The following is a 13164-nucleotide window of genomic DNA, read 5'->3' as shown; positions in this document are numbered from 1 at the left end:
GTAATTCTCATAATAACCTTATCGTATTATTACGACAGAAGTGGGAAGTGACACTTAGGCTTAAATGAATTGCTCAAAGACACACAGTCAAGCCTATGTTTGCCTTACACCAACTGTGGTTTTAGCAACTGTTTTATATTATATTTCAGGCAGAGGGGACAACATATGCAAAGTAGAGAGGTCAAAGGGAGCATGCGATCATCAAGAGAACTGCAATCACAGGGAAGATATTTGAATAATTACCTTCCAATGAATGAATGCTTTACGATTCTTTACAGTTTTAGAATTGTTTTTTCATAGACACAAACATTAATCTCTATGAGGGAGGGAAATGATTTTATTATCATTATTTAGTGAGTGGGAAATGGCTTCATAGGGCCAAGTTCACGAATTTAGTCAATTACAAACTAAGGCTTGAACTCAAACTTCTCTCTCCAAAATTAAAAATATATATATATATATTTTACATTTCTGAATACTTTAAATCTTATCATGAATCCATCGAGGACATGAAAAAATACACATGAGAATACATATATTTCAATATTGAAAAAAACATGGAAATTGGAAAGGAATTTACAAGAGAGCAATGAGTGATTTGGAAAGTAGTAGTAGTAGTAGTAGTAGTAGTAGTAGTAGTAGTAGCTGTCATTTTTGAACACCTAGGAGGTGCCAGACATTGTACTAGGATCTTTACATTCATTTAGTAAATTTGATCTCACAAGAGTTGAAAAGAAGATTCTATTATCATTTCAATTTTAAAGATGAAGAAATTGAGGCTGAGAGAGACTAAAGCAACTTCCTGCAACTCATTATACACCAGGTAGTAGCAGTACTTTATTGTTTGTTTTTACAAAGTCAAAGGTGAAATTAATAACTCCGGGGGTCGGGGGGAGCTTCTCACAAATGAGAAATTATTTTCTGAGTTACAGCAAGGTATGGATTTGTATTCACCCGCCCCTAACGGGTGAATACAAATTTCGCCCTAGTTTTGCACACACTTTTATCACAGCTTAAGACAGCAGATGGCTCTGTTGCGTTTTCTTTCGCTTACCTCCTCGATCTGTAAACAGCTGAACAGCGTTTTGAGGAGGTAAAAGGAAAACACAGGGATTAAACTAAAGGACCTTGATTATCCCAATGCTGCCTCCACCCCAAGCTGCATTAAAACAGGAAACCACATAAAATAGAGAGAACCGCTTATGGCTTGTGAAATTCACAGTCTGAGTGGACGCCCTGAGTATGAGGAATCCGCGGTTCCCCGCGCTGCACCAGGGGTCGGAATGCATCAGGAAGGAAGAGTATTTCTCGTTATCAAAGAGCTGAAAGGCTTGATGCTAAGAGGAGTATTATTAATGTTAGTGGAAGCTGTGAGGATTGATTTCCTTTCCACCTTGGGGAAGAAAAAAAAAAAAAAAGGTGAAAAGCTGCTTTTAAGGGAGGGGAGTATTAGAGACTCACCGCCTGCGTTCCCCACTCAGGGGAACTTCCTTTTGCTGGATACCCCGGGGCAGGATCTCTGTCCGCGGTGCTGAACCACAGCCTGATCTGGAGGGTACTGAACAATGATGGGAGGGGTCTGAAGGAACCAAAAACCGACCTTCCAATTACCCAATCTAAGGAACTGGGGGAAAAGACTGCACTATAAGAAAAATGCCCGGAAAGAAAATAATTAACAGCTATAATAATAAGAAGCTTAATTTCTATCTGTTCAAATTAATACAGTAGACACATATGTCATAGGATGAAAAAACCTTTCAAGGCAAACTAGGTTACGTTGATTGGGGTAGTAGTACTAGATTTAAGAGGTCACTATCCTAAACGGTTGGCTTCTTTGAAAAACTCATTACTAGCTTTAAATAAATATGTTTTTTTAAATTGTGAAGTCATTCAGAAATTCCAATCTATAAAGCCTGAAATGTCCAAATGGCCTCTCTTCAATAATGGAAGGCAAGAGTAGCTACTCTATGTTCACTGGGATTTGTTTCAGTGAATTTTTTAAAAAGATACAATTAAATAGCCATCTCTGCAAAACGGCCTTTTCTTTTTTAGTAGGAACATGGCAACACAACATAAATACACACTTAGTAAAAATATAAGAACAAAGATATTAAAATAGAAAATAAAGTAGTAGAGATAGAGCAAAATAGTTAACACACCCCTTTTCCTCACTTTTACTATCTCTTGGGTTACTAGGGATTACAAATTTCTGGCAAAATTACTTCTGCTTATTCCTTTTAATAACTGCTATTATTTTGTAGATACAATAACACTGGAAGGTGTGGAAAATAAGCTTACAGAGGATGTTCTTAAATGTCAAATACAATATACATCATCCTAAAGCCAATGATAATTGCACTGGAGTTAAACCTATACACTTTCTTTAAATTGTCTTCCACAAAGAAAACTTGCTAGTAAATATGGAATAAATGCAATGAGTTACAGATAAATGACTGCTTACATGGAGACGTTGTGGATAAGTTCTATGGAGAGGAAGGTGTCTAGCCTCTCTGTAATCAACCCTGGGCTGAGCTTCTCCCACTTGCTGGGTTGCAAGTCTTTGTAGTACTTAACTGCCTATTCCTGAGACAAAGAGAAAGTGTGTCTTGTTTCAGAACTGTTCCCCGGACTGCTTGCAGAATGTGCCTTTTCCTCTTTCCAGCTCTAAAGCAGTCACCAGAGAAGTGATTGTTAAAAGTCTCTCGATTAACAAATGAATCTTCTTTCCTCCATCCTTCACACCAGATTGCTAGAAGTCTAGTTTTTGCATTTCTTTTCTTTACCTTCCTGTAGTGATAAACCAAACAGCTTAAAGGGAAGAGGAAAAGGTACAAAACCACAGGAGCAAAATCTACACTTGGTTCTGTCGCTCGGAGTGTATCCTAGAAACCACAGATCTGTATTCATCCGAGCATGAAGTGTTTCTCTCTCAGCCTTCTTTCCTAAGGTGCCCTCCCCTTGCTCCCTTCCTCTTGGACCTTTATATTTTCAGTTATCCAAGACAGAACACTGCCAGGACACAGACAGGAAGTCAAGGGGAGGAGGCAGCAGCTGTTGTATTTGAATTTCAGACACAGTTCATATGGCTTTGCTCCCTGAGAGCTTCTCTACCCGGGGACGCCAAAGACAGCAACTCAGGTTGGAGTGTCCCTTAGTCTGGCTGCTTTTTGTTGTCCCTGGAATACTGTGACACCCTCCCCCCCCCTTAATATTTCTGCGGTGACTTCTTCAGTATTCAGTTGGGCAATTATCCTGTCCAGCTGCTGTTCTGTAGCTGCTACAGTCGCTGGCATCTCCTCCTCCTAGTGCTAGAGAGCGAATTTGGGAAGGGGGTCTTTCCATACATACAACCTTAGCATAGCTTCTCACCTTCCTCTCCCCCCTCCTTTTTTTGCTCCATGTTATGGTTTAAAAATGACAGCAAGAGGCAGAGTCCGCAAGTTTGGGTGGACCGGGTGAGGAGTGGAGGCGCCTCCCTCCTCGGGACACACTCTCCTCCCTCCTTCTTCCTCCTCCTTCCCAGGGTGGAGGGGTTTTGGCGCTGAAGGGATTAGCAGGGAGGGCGGAAACCACCTCGCCCTCCAACCGCAGCCGAGAGTTTCTGGGGACCAGGAGACACGTTAAGATTCAGAAGCCCTGGCCAAGCCGCGGAAGCCTCGGAAACCTGCGAGTTTCATCTAAGAAAAAGCGCACCGATATTCCTTCATCCCCACCTGCTTTGGCTCAGCCTCTTAGCACCCCACCCCCTGGAATCCATTTTAGCTTTCTTTTTTTATTATTATTAATATTTTTAATCATTATATATATTTTTTTCTTTCTTTCTGAAGAGAGACATAGAGGGGTTACGGGAGGGAGGTGTAGTGGGGTGGGAACGAAGCGCTTTGATTAGAGATCTCCGGGGAGAAGATTGCTCTCCCCAGTTGCTGATTTCCAAAGCACTTGACAATCACCGGCAGAACCCGCGAGCGGGCGGCGGCTGCGGCACGGGCCGGGGGGCAGCTCGAGCCCGGCGCTGAGTCCTGCCTAGTCTGCCCTGGACGGACGCACGCGCCGAGACCCGGCCGGGACCTGCCCTCCATCCCGTGCCCTGGAAGAAGGCGGCGGGCTCTACCTCCCGCCCGGGAGGCGGGCGAGGCTTGAAGGCAGCGCGAGTGGCAGTGGCGGCCTCCGACAGGGCTCAGTCAGCGCGCGGTGAGCGGCGGCGCCCACAGCCCCGGCCCCACTGTCGGCTCCGACGCGGCCGGGAGGCGGCCGACACGACCTCGGCTCCCAGGGCTCGCCCCGCAGCGTCCCGGGAGCATCTGCGCGCCCGGCCCCGCGCTCCGCGGAGAGGGAGATGGGTCCTAGTCGGGACTGAGCGCCCCTACCCCTCTCCTCAACCCCTCGGGTCTCCTCCCTCCGCCTCCTCGAGGGCGAGCGGCCATCTGCGCCGCCCCTTCCCTCTCCCGTGTCCCCAGCTCCCTTTCCCTCTGTCCCCTCTCTTCCCGGACCCATTCCCCGGGCCACCATGGCTGCGGCCATCGCCAGCGGCTTGATCCGCCAGAAGCGGCAGGCGCGGGAGCAGCACTGGGACCGGCCGTCTGCCAGCAGGAGGCGGAGTAGCCCCAGCAAGAACCGCGGGCTCTGCAACGGCAACCTGGTGGATATCTTCTCCAAAGTGCGCATCTTCGGCCTCAAGAAGCGCAGGTTGCGGCGCCAAGGTCTGTGTGGGTCACTGTTGGGAGGCGCGCCCTCGGACCTCTACCATCTCCCCACCTGCATGGGGCCTCTTCGGGCTCCCCTTTCCATCCCTCCGTCTCTCAGTAACCACCCCCCACCCCCACGCCCTAGTCTCCCTTCAGAGCGCTCAGAGCGCCTTCCGCCCGCCCGTGGGAGCTGGGAACCTGCTCTCAGGCAACCTGTAGCCACTGAAAACTCAACCCCGCCAGGAGCCGGCAAGTTGGACGGCTCTTCGCCGGGTGCCTCTTGTTCCCCGAGTCTCCTGCGGGTTGGCTTCCAGGAAAAATCTCTTTCCACTCTGAGGGTCTTGGCTTCCCCCGGGGGGTAGCATATGACTCCAGAATGCTGGAGAAAGATCTCCGCTACACCTCGGGGTTTTGGCGGCTGCTTCTAGTCTGATTGGAGGGGTCAAGAATGTGTGGCCTCACTTGGCCTCCCAGGTCCCCTGAAAACCTCCTTGGCTCCCAGACCTTGGCGAAATGTGGTGATCCCCACCCCAACCCCGCGCGCCCTCCTCAGGGGCCGGTGTCAGAGGAGTGGAGGGTGTGTGTAACTAAGGGCCAGTTCAATTGAGATTTACCAGAATGCTGCTTAGCGGGCAGCACTGAGCGCGCTGAAGCCCCAGGTCACATCTTGGGATGTGGAGAGGGGCGCAGAGTGAGGAAGAATGAGTCCGAATTGGGGGTTTGGCGAGGTACACATCCCTAATATGTGCCAATTTAAATTCAAGGACTCGCGAATTACATGAGGCAAAACAAGCAGTTACTACAAGCGGATGACTAGAAGAGTTGCCTTACTATACATATTTTTTGAGAAACAACTAGTGCCCAGCATGTCCTGCTTTTGCTGCTTTAAAATGTCAGGGTCTGAGAAGGCAACTTAGGAGCCGGAGCCCAACTGCTTTTGTTCATCTCTGCTTGCTTCTACATCCAGTTGCTAAGGGCGATTGTTTTGAGACTGTGTGGAGTGTTCTGTGGGAGAAATGGGGATTGCTTGCTTTTCATAACTAAGTGGGCTTGGCAGGAAACATTGAAGAATGTATTTACATTAATAGGAGTATATGTTTGCCCAGCACATTATATTCTTGGTGCCCAGCTGTATTTGTTTTAAATACCCTGTGTTCCAAAGACAGGGGAGACAAGCATACGCTATACATGTGTATCTATGTGAGTGTGTGTTCTACGCGTTACAGATTTATGACCAAAAGTTTCAATGATTGGTTTTTTTTTTATAAAGGCTGTAGCTAAATAGTTTTTTAAAGGACAATAGCTTATTGTCACATTAGAAATTGGAGATTGTTTGCTCTTAGAATCGAACTTAAAAGGCAAACATTGGAGAAAAATTAGAGTGGCAGTTCTAAGGAAGATAAAATATATATAAATATAATACCTAATTGCATAAATTTAATACCTCTTGATGAAGTGTTTGGGGACAATATTTTCAGATGAGTGTAGAAGCTATTAAGAAAAATGGGTTTTAATTTTCCACTTTAGCCTAGAGCCTAGAAGAATATATATATTCTTCTCTATTCTTTATAGCCAGGAAGCCTTTGTATTATAAGAGCAACTCAGTTGTTGTAAACATTGTTGATCCATGGAATGTCACATTATCTTGACTCAGAGTGTTTGCTTCTCCCCCTTTTTAAGATCAGATTCTCTTTTAGAACACAGTTTTCACCAGGTAAAGCTCCAAATTTGCCATCTGCTTGAAGTAAATAAACCTGTTCTTTTCTATATAAGATTACTATATATAAACAATGATTAAAACCTACTGTGTGTCTTCTTTAAATATACAACCAGTAGATTGTTTTGAAATATGGACAATAAATGTTTTGTCATATTGCATAATGAAGGAAGGTGTGCTTTACACTTCTGTATTTTAAGATGGGGATATACCTTTTTTTTTCCTCCAGATAATGGGAAGATATCTGAGTTTCCTAATAGTCTGTTACACACCATTTTCAACCCTGACTGCTCTCCTGGTATTCATGAGTTCAAAATGATACGCATGCATCAATGATCTGTAAGAAAAATATATTTGAGGTCACTTCTGCTCCCTCATTTCCCAAACAGATGATGGGCTAAAAGGAAATTTCATCAGGACCTTTTCTTTTATCCTCCATATACTTCTCATATATAAAGAAATACATTCTTTTGTGAAGAAAAATATAGATGTATCTCTGGAGCATCAGACATTAATTTATTCTTACTAATTTAAGCAAAATAAATATTAAAACTTCGTATCATATAAGTTATATATTGATACCTAATTATATGATTTTTATATTACATATAGCCATATATACATAATTATTTCATTATTTAATTAAATGCTCTTTAAGGAAATATTTCTAAGCATAGTTATCTTTACCTCCAAACTCACTTTTTGCAGAGGAACTGCCCTCAGGAAATTTTAAAAATCTGATTTGTTAATTTAAAGATGCAGCTTTTAGGTATGACAATTTTATATATCTTCATATTTGAAAGTCATTAATTTGACAAAGAGTTATTGAATCTTCCTACTATGTCAGGTGCTGTTCCAGGTGTTACGTGTAAAACAGTGAATAGAAAAATGAAGTCCCTTCCATCATGGAGATTACATATATGGGGTAAAAGTCAATGCATATGGAAAGGAATGAAATAAGAGACTCAAAGTCCTATAAAGAACAAAGAGGCCTGAGATGGAGGCTGCAGGGGCAAGGGTGGTGGGAGAGAAACCTAATTAGATCAAGTATGCAGGGTGGGCCACGCTGAGAAGTCCAGGTTGAGAGCTGACATCTGACAAGGGAAATGAAAGCTCCTGAGTTGGGAAAAATCTTAAACTGTTGAGAGAAGCAAAGAAAGTATAGAAATTCAGTATGCTGTCATCTTATATCATAGTCCATTTTGGCTGAAGTTTACGTTTTGACAGGTGAATTCAAGTACATGTGACCTGTTGGCAAACAGAATAAAGAATAACTCCACATTTTGTGTTGGGGGAAGAGTAATAGACAGTTCTTAAATGTAGGGTGTTTTTCCTTTTTAATGCTTCCTTAATTGGTAATTTATTTGGTATAAAGAGGATGGCTTATAGTTAATTATGTGCTTTTGGTTGGAGCCCTATCCCCCACTCTGATCAGCCTACCCTCATAGAAGGTTGATTTTTGTACCAGTTGAGTACCAGTTGTACCATTTTGTCCTCTTGTAAAGGACAGGAATCTACAAGATGGCTTTTAGGGATTTTGTGGGCACCATGACTATCCCACCTTTCCAGATTCATCTCTCTCTACCTTCCTTACCTCCAAAGACTCCAAACACCATTCAAAGTTCCTAAAGTTAGCCACATGCTTTCAGATCTCTATTCTTTTGTTTGTAATTTACTCTGTGTATAGAATCTTCTGTCTTCTATCTTCACCTGTTGAAATTATCCCCATTTGTTAAAGCTTGGAGAAAATGCCATTTGTGTCTAGGAAGTCTTCCCTTATTGCATAGATGTAAGAATAGACTTCCTGTGGCATTTTATACCTCACTATCATTGTTTATGCCTGATAATAATTAATTGTGCCCCATCCCAAGATGTGATTAATTGTCATTAAGAGCAAAGTCTGTGTTTTCTGCACTTTCATAGACTTTCAAATCTTGATAAAGTGCCTGCCATGCCCTGGGTATTTGGCATTGCCCTTGAATTGAAGTGAAATAGGGAAGGTCAACAGGTCCAAAGCTAAAAGAGTGTTCTTGAACCACAGTACTCTAAATAGACCATTTTAGAAGTATATATACTTTTCAAGTTCTTATATATTTTTTCCTCTCCTCCATATATATATATATAACTTACCCCCTTCTTAACGGACTAGATGGTGATTACATATAACCAACCTCACTTTAAGGCTTAACTAATTTATGAAAATAGATACTTAGGATACCTGTTAATTTAGCTAAAGAAAGAAGAGGGCACAAGGAAACCAACAATTTGCAAATAGTTTTATTTGAAATCTTCACCTTTTTTAATAAAAAATGAAAAACTAAAATAGAAACTGTAAGCAATGATGTATAATGAACATTTTATCCTAAAGTGTTACATTTTCATTGTTAATTTGTAAAGCAAAACAAGAACCTTTATTGCTTATAAGACAATAACCTTTTAAAATTTTTAGTGTGGCTAATGCAATCATTTCTTGAAATCTACTTTTTTTCACTACTGTCATAGGAGCCACAGTATCATGTGTCATGTATGTTTAATCAGTAGTTATGTGGGTTTTTTACTAGCAATTTTACCTAAAATAAATTACAGGATGTCATAAGAAACAAGGAAAGAAAAATGAGCTACTTAAAATTTGTTTTCAAGTTATTGTGTACTATAAAAAGCAGAAATATATGTATGCCTATATCAACAAAACTGCTTTGCTCCAGTGTGACAGTGAAGCCCATCAGTTATCCTAGGAAAATGGTCTTCCCTCTTACAAGGTATTATGTAAGGAAAGATGTGTCCACCTTCTCAGGAAATAATCAATAGCAGAGAGTCATCAAAAGACCACAATCCATTGTGCTACTGCTTCAGAGCCATTACCATGTGATAATACAGACCACCTGCTTATATTGGTTGTTTAGGTCAAAATAAAACAAGGGAATATTTTTCCCCCTAAGTATCATCCTTCTTTTCTTTGGAAAGTGTTTTGGTTTTTGTTTGTGTGTGTGTGTGTGTGTGTGTTTGTTTTTTAGTTTTCCAAAGCCGTGCGCATAAGAATCTTCCTATTTACCTTTTAATAATACCTGTTGCTAACTTGTTGATAATCAGAATGATATTATTTGTTAGTTGTATAAAGGTAAGACAAAAATAATAGTTTTTCTAGATTGAAATGTCTAATTTTTCAACAAGGATATTTTGTCAAATGTAGGGTTCCTAAGTGAGAACTCTTACGGGAGCTTTACTGAATTGGTAACGAAAACAATGTTAGAGATTTTTTAAGAAGTTGCCCCTTGCTTGCTCATGCATTTTTTTCCCATGCCTTAATTGTTATGATTTCAACATTCTACATTTGCTCTAGGCTTCTAAAAATGGTTGATACCACAGTGGTGCAGTAAACTAGGAAGTGCTCCAGTAAGCCAAGTGTAAGCTACAGAGTAGTCTAGGTAAGATGTAAGGTTGAGTAAGATGATTTGCTTTGGGTTGAGTTAGGTTCATAGATTGAGTTTACATGTATTGAGAAAATAATACTGTTTACTCGTGAAGAAATCCTTTGACAGTTCGCAGTACAAGATTTCAGAAACACCACTCCACCCCAAATCCCCCATCGAGTTACCATTATCAGTTACAGGTTTCAGTTTATATTTCAGATTAGTAGAATTATTTGTGTAGTTCTTCTATGATTAGCCCCTAAATTCTGTTCTTCTCTTAACAGTTTTATTCTATGTAATGCTACTATAAGAAAATTGTTTTCAAGTGGACATGAACCTCCCCTCCCCTCTCTTCAATGTAAAATAATGTCTTTTAAATTTGATTGGCCTAACTTAAAAATAATGGCAGATACTCAAAGGAGAAGGTGGGTGACATATTCAATCTGATTTATCTATTTAGTTTTGGGAATCTAAGTTTCTTTCTAGGTATACTTTATATTAATTTCTTCCCCCGTAGTGAGAAATTTTAGCCAAAACAGACTATGACATTTCAATAATACAAATTTGTATATGATGTTTTAGCTGTTGTCATTAGCACTCAAGGGCTAAAGACACAAAAACAAAAGCATAATGGCAACTCAAACATATCAAAAACAATTTTAACAAGGTCGATGCAATTTAAAGTCAATCACACTGTGTTGGCATAACTAGGAAACAACTAATTTAGTAATTTTACCTGTAAAGACTCCAGTGTTCATTTTAAGAAACTCACATTACATGAATATGTTACCATTTACTGTTTACTGGGAGGATAGCAGTAGGGAGTGGTAGTAGGAATCTAGATGCCTTTTTAAAAAAACATTTTATGGTAGCTATTACTTTGTCATTCAGGGGAAATACTCTTTTGATAAAGCTATATCGTGTGAAATATTTGTGTGTGTAGTATGTGTTTCACCCTATGTTTGCAAAGTCCTCAGCTATCAGGTTTGATAGGGACTCTTATGGTATGACACACTCATATGGTATGTATGGTGGGATACTGCCCCTTAAAAGTCAGTGTCTCACCGGTGCCTAGCATAAAACGAACACTGCACAAGCATTTGTTGAATGAATGAAAAATTGTGTATTTCTTAGGATTTACATGTGACATAGAGTGACCGTTGAGATCAGTCTTTGGCACATAGCAGTGCCATAACTGACTGGATTTAATGTGTGTATCAGCTGCCTACATGGCATTCTGCGTCAGGTGCTGTACCATGGAAGACTAGTTCATCTTCACAAGAAATCTGTATGGTAGGTACATTACATTATCTATCCATTGATACACTAAATTATCCGTTAATGGGTGATGCACTAATATTATCTACCCATCCATTTTATAAATGAGGAATCTGAAACAAACAAATAAAATGGTTAATTGACCAAGTTCATGTATCTTTAAAGAGTGGGGCTGAGATCGAAACCCAGGTTGCCAGGCTGACACCAGCGTCTCTGCTCTTAACAAATGCCAGTTCTCCATTGTCACATACTTTATTCCGTTATTTCAATTAGTTGAGATACATCGGCATTTCACGGCAAAGAAAACCGAGGCTCAAAGAGTTTGCGTTTTGCCAAAAGGCTTACACCCGAGCAAGTAGCACCAGCAGAATTCAAACACAAATCTGCCTGTCCTCAAATCCTCTATCTCCCCACTACTTTGCACTTCCAGTTCTTCATGTTGTTGTGAACTCGTCATTGATGGGAGACCGCTTACTGTAAGGCCTGTAGTAGATGTTCAATGTATGTATCAGTGATGGGATACATGTGATAGTGTATTATTAACTTTTTAAAATTGAAGGTGTGAGAAGGCTTGCCTGGAAGTAGAGACTTTTTTGTGGGCTTTGGCAAAAGAGACCACAAAAGCGCCATATTTTACCAAGCCATTTTTCACGTGGGCATGTAGTTTTGATTTTCTAACAGTGTCTGGATGTGACACTCATTGATGCTATCTCCTTGATGAATTGCAACATTGACCTGAAACTCCGAAAAGGATTAATTTGGAGTACTTTCATTAGCATGTAATGAATTTTATGTTAAGTCTTTCATTAATTTTTTATTAATTTTCCTAGATTATATATTTTAGACATTTCTCATTCCTAACAAGATGCTTTATTGGTTACATTTCTTATTGGCCTTATTGTACATGATAAACTGAAGCAAACCACTAAGGTTACAGAGTCACAAATTAATCATGAGAATTACAGATTGTTAGAAAACTAGATACAGTGTGTTGCATGCTGTTTTTGAATTAACACATTGGTTCAGAGTTCTTGTCTAATGAGTTCTTTGATCTTGTTCTTAATACTGATACCAGAAGAACATAATGTAGTCAAGTCTAAGTTGTGTGTAAATTGTATTATGCGCTTTATAAAAATTGAACACAGATGAATATTTAACTCTGAGACAATTTTCAAGTCTAGTTATATGTTATTTGGATATTTTATTGACTTATACTATCTGATTTTTATTTTCTTGTTCCCCTTACTTACATGATAAAACTAACTGGGTAATCCAACCGTCAAACCTATTTTGTGCCTGCACATACACAGATGGTTTCAAAGGCTGAAGAGAAAACATGCATACACATGGGTTGTTCCTACTTTCAATTCATAGTTCAATTACATCAAGTGGGCCCCTAGTACATTTAAAAAAATCTATTTCTATTTAACTAGATGGTTTTCTTATCTTCTTTCTCTTTAAACGTCTTATACCTACTCTCCCATACCCACTCTCAACTATGTTCTTACCTCTAGTTCTCTGAGAAAATAGAAATAATAATAAATAAATTTTCACATACTCCACTACTGGCTTTTAGAAGCCGATCCTGCATATCTATCCATTTATTCCTCTTTTTCCTTCTGAACTTGGGGATGAAGTCTTCGTGCTTCTATTTAGGGTTGAGACTGCCTCCAATTGAGGGATAGATCCTTTTTCCTACTCAGGGACATCAATCCAATAATTTCCCTCTCTCTTCTGCATCATATAATCTTCATATCCTACCATCTTATTCTCATCAAAATATAAATATGCTGTGATATATTCCATCTTAAAAGTAATCTTTTCATGATGGTGCATTCTTCTCTAGCTACTAAACCAATTGTCTTTTGTCAGCAAAACTCCTTGAAAAATAGATCTCCAACTTTTCTCCTCCTGTTCTCTCTTGAACCCTTTCTAAATCACGTTTTTGCTCCTACCAATAAGCTGTTCTTTTCAAGGTCACCAATGACCTGCAAGTGGTCAGACCCAAGGGTTTAACCCTTTAGCCCTTATTCCAATTTGTACAGCCTTTGGAATTCAATCTTTCATAATAAAT

General features: G+C 40.3%; 1 protein-coding gene across 3 annotated transcripts in view; it reads left to right on the top strand.

The window, feature by feature from the left end:
* The window catches only part of FGF14 (fibroblast growth factor 14), a 591097-nt gene that overhangs the window by 418718 nt on the left and 159215 nt on the right, over positions 1 to 13164 (top strand). The window contains exon 1 of one of the 3 annotated variants that reach the window (XM_040624317.1): positions 4508 to 4700. The exons of the other annotated variants lie outside the window; for them this stretch is intronic. Within the exon in view, the coding sequence (XP_040480251.1) occupies positions 4508 to 4700 (193 nt within the window). Of the gene's footprint in view, positions 1 to 4507; positions 4701 to 13164 lie in introns of those variants that run through there. 3 annotated transcript variants of the gene reach the window in all.

Source organism: Ursus maritimus, unplaced genomic scaffold (assembly GCF_017311325.1).
Source record: "Ursus maritimus isolate PB19 unplaced genomic scaffold, ASM1731132v1 scaffold_10, whole genome shotgun sequence".
Classification (NCBI taxonomy): domain Eukaryota; kingdom Metazoa; phylum Chordata; class Mammalia; order Carnivora; family Ursidae; genus Ursus; species Ursus maritimus.
Note: the sequence above shows the minus strand (reverse complement) of the source record. Positions and strands in the feature narration are given on the sequence as shown.